We start from the raw sequence: 9191 nt of genomic DNA, 5'->3' as shown, positions 1-9191 counted from the left end.
AGCTGCAAGAGGAGGAGACGGACCCTGCCCAGAACCCCCGGCAGGAAGCGGCTCACGGGAGCCTTTGGACTTGTGGCCTCCGGCTGGGGCATAAATGTATTGTTTAAGCCACCAAGTCTGTGCCGACCTGTTAGTGGGGAAGAAACCCGACTTGCCTTTTTTTTTTTTTTTTAACAATAAAAACACTGCCTTCCTAAACAGTAAACATATTCCAGCCACCCCCTGTGCCGCTTGAGGTTTTCACAGTTACTAAAAGGACCTGGGGCCCAGCCAGCAGAGTGGAGGCCTGCGCGAGGCTGTGGACAGAGGGTGGCCTGGCCCTGCGCCCCGAGCTTCCGCCCCAGGGGCTGGAGTGAGAGCCAGGCCAAGGGGCTCCGTTGGCCTCACCTGCCGGGAAGGCAGCTGTGGGCCCAGGTCCGACCTGATCGCTCTGGCTTACCTCCTGCCTAAGGAGGACACTTGGAAAACATTCTGGAAATCGTCTTCTAATAATGTCCCTGGCTTATCGTGACGAGTACGTACGAGAAATAAAAGGCATTCTTTCCATGACAAATGACGGGCAACTGAAAACACCTCCCAGGAGCTTTGGCAGGACCAGACAGGATGTCTGGACCCCTAAGCCTGGCACTTTTAGCACCTGAGACCCAGGAGACGGCAGGCAGTGCGGGAAGCTGCTGCCCTCTGTCAAGAGCCCGACTGTCCCCTCCTGACGCAGAAACCACTACGTCTGCAGGCTATCTGAGATTCACGAATGTGGTTCATAATGAGTATTTAGCCAGTCACGTATATAGAAAGTTCAACTGCAAAGAGTTTAGCACAAAACATTTACTTAAACGATGCTGACATACTTTCAGGCTCCCAGAAAGCTGCAGAAACAGGCCACAGTTCTGTCTGCCTGCTTCTCCCGAGCACAGGCCAAGAAGCGCTGTGACTGCCCCGTGGGCCCTCGGGCTCCCTGGTGGCCCCGGGCTCCCTGGCCCCTTGGCCCGGGGCGGCCCGTCCCTCACGTCAGCTGCGTCTGCGCGTGCTCATCCGACCGAGGTGAGGCGCTCCGGGCAAGGCAGCGGCGGAAGCAATGGCGCCCTCTCAGGGCATCGGGCAGTCAGGCAGCCACGCCGAGAAGCCTCGGCCGGTCGCCAAGTGCCTCGCGGGGCGCCCTCCAGACCAGGCAGACCTGTTCCTCGTCGCGCTGCCCACCCACCTCAGCGTCACCGACGCCCCTTTCTTCCACGTGGGTTGGGATCCGGAGGAGGGGCTGTCTCTTCCTGCAGCGATACGTTCACCCCACTCATTATTTCCATCAACGGGGTGCTCCTGGGTAGGAACGGAGTCTGTGGCCAAAGCCCACGACAGTCCTTCCTTCTGCTGTCCCACTGGTCCCCGATCAGGCCACTGGGAGCTCCATCGCATGTGCTGTAGACAATCCCGTCGTGGCTCCAGCAATTCCTTACTTTCTGACACAAGAGGGTCCAGGCTCATCTGGCCTTTCCTGCCCCTGGGTCCTCCTGCTGGAGAGAGGCTCAGATCCGTGGTGCCAGGCAGGGGTCACTGCCCCTGGTCCCTTGGTGCCCAGAGCAAGGAGACGTCCGTACGAACACTCGCACGCGCGCACGTACACACTTATACGTCTGCTTCTCTACCCGCTGCCCCTGCAGGTGTCCAAGAACCAGGACCCCACACCCCCGGCTCTCATCACCCACAACACAGCTCCAGCTTTTTCCACCTTAAAATTCACAGCCTCAGAACCACTGTCCACGTGAAGAACACACACACTAGCCAGGGTACAAATCTTGTCTTTTTGTCTCTAGCTTTAGTCAAAACACTATTTTCCCAAGCTACCTGGGCAAGTCCCGTCGCGCCGGCCCCTCTGCCGTGGGCAGAGTCAGCGTTTGCGACACGGCTGGGCTCGGGGTCACTGCCGCTGTCCCACGGTGGCCCCCCCACGTCCCGGTTTATCTTTTGAGCACGTAAAACAAGAACATGGCTCTGAGTCAGAAGCACTCAGAGAGCTGCCCCCCACCCCACCTGTCAGCAGCCATCCTCACTGACTTCCAGTTTGCCTACCGGAGTGTCTTGTTGCCCACGCACACGGGTGTCGCGCTGGTTCCTTCTCTCTCACCGCGACATTCTCCGGGCCCCGCGCTCCCTCTCGGAGCCCACTCACGGTGCGCCACCCCTGGGGCAGTGCGGGGCGCTCCGTTCTCTCCCCCCACCCCCCGTCCTTCCTGCGGCCGCCCAGGGCCCCGTCTCTAAATGCTTTCCCCAACTGCAGACGACACTGTGATAAACAAGCTTGTGCGTGTGCGACGCTGCACTGTTGGACGACACAAAATATTTTCGTGGCTCACTTTGCTGACAGAAATCACGGCTTTTCATAAACTAGCTAAAAATGTGGAAACACCCTGCAGCACAATTAGAAGCACAGACAGAGAGCCGATGCTGGACAGAGACAAAGCGCAGGCGAAGCGCTGGGTGCTGGGCCGCCAACGCGGCCAGCGGCGCCGGGGAGCCGCGCGGAGAGGGGACCAGCCTCAGAGGGACCGTCGGGGAGGGCCTGAGCGAGCACGGCCACCACCGTAGGACCGAGGCAGAGGGACGTCAACACAGAGAACTGGACACGGCCAAGGAGCAGACCACGAGGGTTTCCCGGGGCCCGGCCTGGGTCGCCAGGCAGAAGGCGGCAGGGATCAGGGCCGGCTGTCCCCACCAGCGGGGACACGCCTGGATCCTCCCAGCACTGGCCACACTGGGACAAAAGTCAGCTGACCGGGGGACCAGGGAAAGCAGCCCACGGGGCAGGTCCGGGGGCTCCGCTGTGGTTCTGAGCCCACACGACAAGGCGCCCCAGAAACGCCACCACGGGGTCTGCACCCCCAGGAGGTCTGTCCTGACAGCACCGTGCGCAGCTCTCAGCGGGAACGTGCTGCCCCGACCACGTCTGGCCGGGAAGCAGGGCTGGCTGTGGTCTCGAGGGCTTCCTCGGAGCAAAAGCGCTGGAGGCCACTGTGCACATCTACCGACAGGGGGACATCCTGTTTCTCAGCTACAGCGTATCACCTGATCCAAATCACAAAACGCCCCTGGACTAGAAAGATACGTGGTGTTTGTGCATCACCCCCCAAAAAATCAAGGAGTCACATAAGTCAAAAGCCAGATTGCTTCCCTCTTTCAAGCTTACCCTCTATTTTTGTTTTAAAAAAAAAAAAGAAAGAAAAAAAGAAAGAAAAGGCACGTATGAGTAGAAAGAGAAGAAAGTATTTGCTAGGAAACGTTTTCCTGACACTCTGTCCACACAGCAGACCACGATTCGTGAACATTTATCACTCCCGCAGCGACAAGACACGCAGAACCCGTGGTGCGAATCCAGCATCCCGCAGGAACCGGCGGTGCCCACTCACTAGGCGGACGTCAGCCGGCACCTCACCTCCCCGGGAGCCCCACAGCACACCCGAGCTTAAAGATAAAGCCTAAGGCTCCGGGGGAAATGGGATCTAAAAGGGACAAGGGTTTTCCAGAACCCCTTTGGGAGCTTCGGGAGACGAGCCATTTCCCAGCCACGGGGCGCATCCATCCGCGAGAGGCGTCTGTCCTGCTGTCAAGCGGCACAACGCGGGCGTCACCAAAGCCCTTTCCTGAGCCACGGTACCTACAAGCGAAGCTGCTGGGGCGGCAGGTCGTCGGACAACCCCGCATAGCCCTGCGGGCTGCTTCCCATCACGGCTCCGTTTTTGTCTCTGACTTCCCATCTACCAAATCTCCAAATCCCAGTTTTTCCAGCGGTTCTCGTGCCATCAGTTGCCTGAAAGGAAAAGTGAGAGCTGTCAGGGTGGCCAGAAGGATGAGCGCTGCCCACGCAGGGCCGAGGTGGGCCCCGGGCACCCAGCACCGTCTCGCCGCCAGCCGCTCCGTCCTGGGGACAGACCCCGAGCAGCACCCTTAGACCCACATCCCCGAGGGGCAGGAAGCGGCCGAGGCCGGGACAGAGGAGCCCGCCGTGCCGCCGGCCACACCTCCCTTGTCACGTGGCCCCGGAACTCGCGGGGCCAGCCGCCTAGACAGTCGGCAGGAGACCAGAGGCAGAGCGGGTCGAGACGCAGGGGTGAAGGAGGCCCTGGCGGCTGTGGGGTGCAGTCCCTCCAGCCCCGCCCCCTCTACCTGCCCCCGACTGCCATGCGCACGAAACCCAGCGGCCCAGCGACAGTCCTGGAGACGATGTCCCCAGAATCGCAGACCCCAGGTGGCACAATCTAACCCGGCAGCAGGTTAAACCAACTTGTACAGTGATGGGATGCACAAGACACTCCTTCAACCCAAAGTAGGCAAATAACGATACACCTCCCCACGTCTTTGCCAAGAGTACAACTGGCCGAGAGTTCTTAAAACTGACAGCTCAGATTTCACTGTGGTCGGCGGGGCCACGACTCCCAGATGACCCCCTGATCCCTAGAGCTTGTGAGCGCGGCCTTACACGGGGGGGGGGGGGGAGTTGAGGCTGAAGATGAAAATAACGTTGTCGATCAGCCAATCTGGAGATGAGACCACCGTGGATCATCCAGGTGGACCCAACCTCATCCCACGAATCCTTAAGATTAGAGAACCTTTGCTGGCTCTGGTCAGAGAGAAGAATTGTAGAGAGGAGAGAGGATGGGACAGATGCGGCCTGTGGGACGTGAGGGTGGAGACAGGGGCCTCGGGCCGAGGACACGGCGTCGCTGGGAGCTGGGAACGGCCAGGAGACAGCGCCTCCGGGGGAAGCTGCCCGCACCTGATGACGGTAATCGGCGCTCACGGGCCGCACGCTGGGTCGGGCACAGGGCTTTCCCACGGCCGTCTGCTCTACCCCCTGGCTCCCGGTCAGGAGGCCTGGCCTCAGGCGGGAACCAGACCTGAGGTCGTGGATCACACGTGTGTTTGCTGGGTCTGTGCCAACAGTGCAACCCCAATTTTAACAGTTGCTGCCGTGAGAAAACGTGTCCCCACCTAAGTCGCAGACACGTCCGCTTCAGGCTGACAGGGCCCAAGTCCTCGTGAGGCGACTTGTAAACTCTACTGCGGTCTGGTTTTTAAAACGACACACGTGATGTAGGTAGGGTCAAAATAAGGTCTGGAATGTCAGCAGAAAGGAAAAAAGAGGAGGAGAAAAGAGGCTTTTAAAAAGGGTGATGGATAAGGGCAAAATGGGAAAAATCTTGACCCTGAATCTGGGTGATGCTTATGGAGATCCAGACGATCCTCTGCTTTTGTATGTTTGAGGATTTTCATTGAAAACAAACTGAAAGTCTCCAGTCAAAATAACTGACCAAGTCAGAAACACACACATCCCTGTACATCCATCCAAACGTCGCCTGACCAACCAGTGAAGCCACTTGAATCGTGGGACCCCAGAGCGGCCGGCCATGTCCCTGTCTCCCCACGTCCTCAGCGGCCCAGGGAGGTGGGTGTGCCCACCTGGTGCCCAAAAGCTGCGCTGGGTGAGGGGCCGCCACATGGAGGCGCGGGCAGCTCCCTCCCAGGGGCAAATGGGGAAAAGAGGGCCCTTCTGCTGGCCCTGCCTGGAAGCCCTGGTCCGGCAGCAGGAGCTGCTCTGGGACCCAACCAGGCAACCCCCCCCCTGAGCAACCTCACGCGGGAGCTGCTGGGCCCCGTGCTGGCCCAGGGACGGTGACCCAAGCGGGGAGGTGGGCGACCTGCTCACACCCTCACACAGGGCGGAGACCAGCTCCAGACTCGGTCTCGGAGGCGTGGCCATACCAAGAAGAAACTCACGGGGCCGGCAGAGCTGGCTTCGGGCCAGCCAGCCGTCAGAGGCCAGCCCCACGAGCCCACGCGACTCAGGAAGCCACCCACCTGAGGGCCCGTCCTCCTCAAAGGCCCCAGCATCCCCGACAGCCCTCAACACACCGGGGCCTGAGAAGCACAGCAGATCTTGCCTGGGAGGGAATGTCTCAGTTTGTTACAGGAAAATGAAAATGGGGCTCAGATTTACGTCAAACTGTCTTCAGACAAGGCCTCTGATGACTTGACTCCTTAGTGAACTAACGAAGGGCTCAAAAGGCAGAAATAAAAGTTCCCACCCAAGGATGTTAATTATATGCTACACGCTTTCCCCAGGAAGGTTTACAATAGTACTTATTTCAAGGAAAAATCTCAACAGATCAGTTAAGAGCGTTCTCGTTCTCTTTAAAGATGAGGCCCAGTAAATTCTGATTAAGACAGGAAGAATCATCGTTCTTTACAGGGCCCACTGTCTCGCCTGTCACGCTACAAACAGCTCTGAGACGACGTGGAACAAAACAACAGAGCACATACTTTTATGCTCCAAGAAAAATATTTAAAGGAATAAGCTGCGTACCCACAAATCTTCAAACCTTTTGACTCAGTCAGCATTTTTATGATGTGCGATTCTGAAAGCTGAATGACACGTCAGTAGCACCCAAATGTGTAAAGCAAATACTCGGAGGAAGGCAATCATGTCCAACGCCATCACTGGAGAGAAGGTCCCCATGATTGCTGAACAACTTGGAGTACAAGTGAATCTCTGAAAAGCCGCAACTCCACGGGCAAGCAGCCCTACGGTTCCGAAACACAAGCTGAACTGAGGCTTCAGCGAGGCCCACAGTTAATGACCTCTTGGAATAAACATTTTAGCCAGAGAAGCGGGAGGGGGGAGAAGTCGTAAGTAACCGTGGGCATGTACTTGCCTCTCCATCCTGCACTCTAAATATTCTTTTGACTCATTTCTGCACAAAGCATTTTCAAAATTATTGTCCCGGAGACACTTCATGAATTTCTCTTTAAAGCTTTTACATTCACCTGTAACGAAACAGAAAAGTGTTTCCTTTTTAAAGTGAAAACATGATAGGCCCGCCCGGCAGCCTTACTGGCAGCCCCCCTCCTCCCCCTTTGAAAACTGGTTTCCTCCCGAAACACGCTGGAAACAGACTAAAAAAGCAAATGTACCAAGTGGGAAAGCAAGTACAGGAGAAGAAGGGCATCCAGGCGGCGGCGCCGGGGAGCTCACGCAGGATTCTCCCAACGCTGCCGCGTGTCTAATATTTCTCAGTAAAATGCTGGCACCCAAAAAAATCCACCCATAAACCTATCTCCGAAGCCTTGGTTTCCACGTAGCTTGTGGCAATCGGGAGCGTCCTTCGTTCTCTCGCGAGACACCCGTTTAACCCCGCAGGCCTCACACCCGCGAAGAAACTTGTCGACGAAACGTCGGCCCCAAACTGGAGGCCGGGACTCCGCGTCCCCTCCCCGGTTCCCAGGGCCCAGCCCCGTCCGGCTCCCACCCTCGGGCCGCGGCGGGAGGCCCTGAGCCGGGACCGGACCCGGCCGGGCCGAACCCAGCCTCAGCGGCCCCGCCGCACCGCGAGCAGACGCCAGTGCCTCCCCGGCCGCGCGGCTCCAACAAGCCGGCCCAGGGCTGCGCCGGTCCGGCCGGGGAGCCCCGACCGCCCCCACTCACCGAAGTGATCCAGCGGGAAGCTGCCCTTGTCCGGGGGCCGCGGCTGGAAGCTCTTGGACCCGAAGTTCATGGCCGTCGACATGATGGCGGCGCCCGGAGTCTCCAAGAGCGTCGCGCGCCGTACGCAGGCCGGCCGGCCGAGCGCCGAGCAGGCCCCCGCGGGAGCGCCGATCACGTCGAGCGCCGAGCGGCCCCCTAGTCGTTTGGCCCCGCTCCTCGCCCTATAGGGCCCGCCCTCACCACCAGGGCCCCACCCTCGGGCTCTAAAAGGCCCGGACCCTCCGCCAATTGCTCTGCGGTACCCTATGTCCCTAAGGGCAACCCAGCGACAGAGGGTCCCGCAGTCAGCTCCTCACGATGAGGAAATGGAAGTTCAGAGAGGTTCAGCAACTTGCCCAAGGACACACAGCAGACTTGCACGGTTCTGCAGTCTGTGCCTGTGGGTCTCTGTATCCCCAAGGGTCTGCAGGGGCTTCTCCCCACTAGGCACCAGGGCCTAATCCTGGCACTTGCCTGGTGAGAAGGAAGGAGCGTTAGCTTCCTGCGGCTGCCATAACAAAGTGCACACTCTGGAGGGCTTAGAACAACAGAAATTCTCTCACAATTCTGGGGGCCAGTCGTCTGAGATTTGAGCATCCACTCCTGGCCTCTCCCATCCTTGCTGGTGGGTTGCTGGCTTGTGGACACATCACCCTATCTCTGCCTCATCATGTGGCCTCTCCCTGTGTGTCAGTGTCCAAATCTCCTCCTTTTATGAGGACGCACTTGTATTGGATTAGGGCCCACCCCGATGACCTCACCTTAACTAATTACATCAGCAAGGACCCTATTCCCAAAAAGGTCACATTCTAAGGCAAGGGGAGCTAGGACTTCAACATATGAATTTGGGGACACAATTCAACATATAAAAGAGTAAAAATGCATCATAAACAGGAAAGCCCCTGGTGGTCATTTATTATTGTTGCTATGGCAACAGTAACAACAAGGAAAGGGCTCAGTGGGGACCCCAGCTCTCCCCAGCAGAGCTCCTCCCAGCCCTGCACCCTGGGCAGAGTCTCTGGTTTTCATCTGGGTGACGGGGAAAGTGGGCGGCTGCCCGCCCAGCACACCCTGTTGTCTGTAATTCTGCCCTGAGCTCCAATCCCCACCCGCTTAACAGTCACTGGCACCCGCCGTGTGCCAGACCCCGGACGTAAGCACAGAGGGGACTTAGCATCACAGAGTCACCACTGGCCCCTCTGGACAAGCTCCCTTCCCTCCAGGCCCTGCCCCTTGTAATGTCAGGAGCTTGCCAGCCAGTCCCAGCAGCCCCTCCCCCACAGGCCTGCCCCCTTCCAGGGCTGACTTGGGTACCCCCTCCTCCAGAAGGCATCCGCTTGCCTCCACCCACTTGAAGGCCACCCCCAGCCCGTGGTGCACACCACCGGATCTCTGTGCCTGAGGCTGGATTCTCTTTTTGTCCTGAGCCAGCACAGAGCTCCACCAAACGTTCGTGGGCCGACAGCAGGGGTCTGCAGGGAGAGCCCAACCCCGCCCGTTGTCTGGGCCTTGGTCGACCTGGGGCTCTGGGCCCACTTAAAACTACAAAAGGAAGATTGTACCTGTTCCTGCCGTATTAACAACCGTTCACACCGCTGGGGCCAGGGGCCGCACACTGGGTTATTCATTAATATGTTTCCAGGGCTGGTGAACAATGGAAGCTTTTATTACCCAGCAAGTA

General features: G+C 58.4%; 1 protein-coding gene across 1 annotated transcript; it reads right to left on the bottom strand.

The window, feature by feature from the left end:
* Positions 1–810: 810 nt before the first annotated feature.
* On the bottom strand, positions 811–7608 carry COX19 (cytochrome c oxidase assembly factor COX19). Its single transcript, XM_059038542.2, has 3 exons — positions 7472–7608; positions 6702–6813; positions 811–3799 (listed from the first exon to the last, which is right to left on the bottom strand). Exons 1-3 carry the CDS (start codon positions 7551–7553, stop codon positions 3715–3717), a joined length of 279 nt encoding a protein of 92 aa, XP_058894525.1. The 5' UTR covers positions 7554–7608; the 3' UTR covers positions 811–3714.
* Positions 7609–9191: the final 1583 nt, after the last annotated feature.

The sequence above is a fragment of the Kogia breviceps genome, chromosome 14 (genome assembly GCF_026419965.1).
Source record: "Kogia breviceps isolate mKogBre1 chromosome 14, mKogBre1 haplotype 1, whole genome shotgun sequence".
Classification (NCBI taxonomy): Eukaryota; Metazoa; Chordata; class Mammalia; order Artiodactyla; family Physeteridae; genus Kogia; species Kogia breviceps.
Note: the sequence above shows the minus strand (reverse complement) of the source record. Positions and strands in the feature narration are given on the sequence as shown.

Coding starts and splice junctions, on each gene's coding strand:
- COX19 (XM_059038542.2), bottom strand. CDS start 7,553: ATGTCGACGGCCATGAACTTCGGGTCCAAGAGCTTCCAGCCGCGGCCC. Junction 6,814..7,471: donor CTTCCCGCTGGATCACTTCG/GTGAGTGGGGGC, acceptor GTTTCGTTACAG/GTGAATGTAAAAGCTTTAAA. Junction 3,800..6,701: donor TTAGAGTGCAGGATGGAGAG/GCAAGTACATGC, acceptor TTTTCCTTTCAG/GCAACTGATGGCACGAGAAC.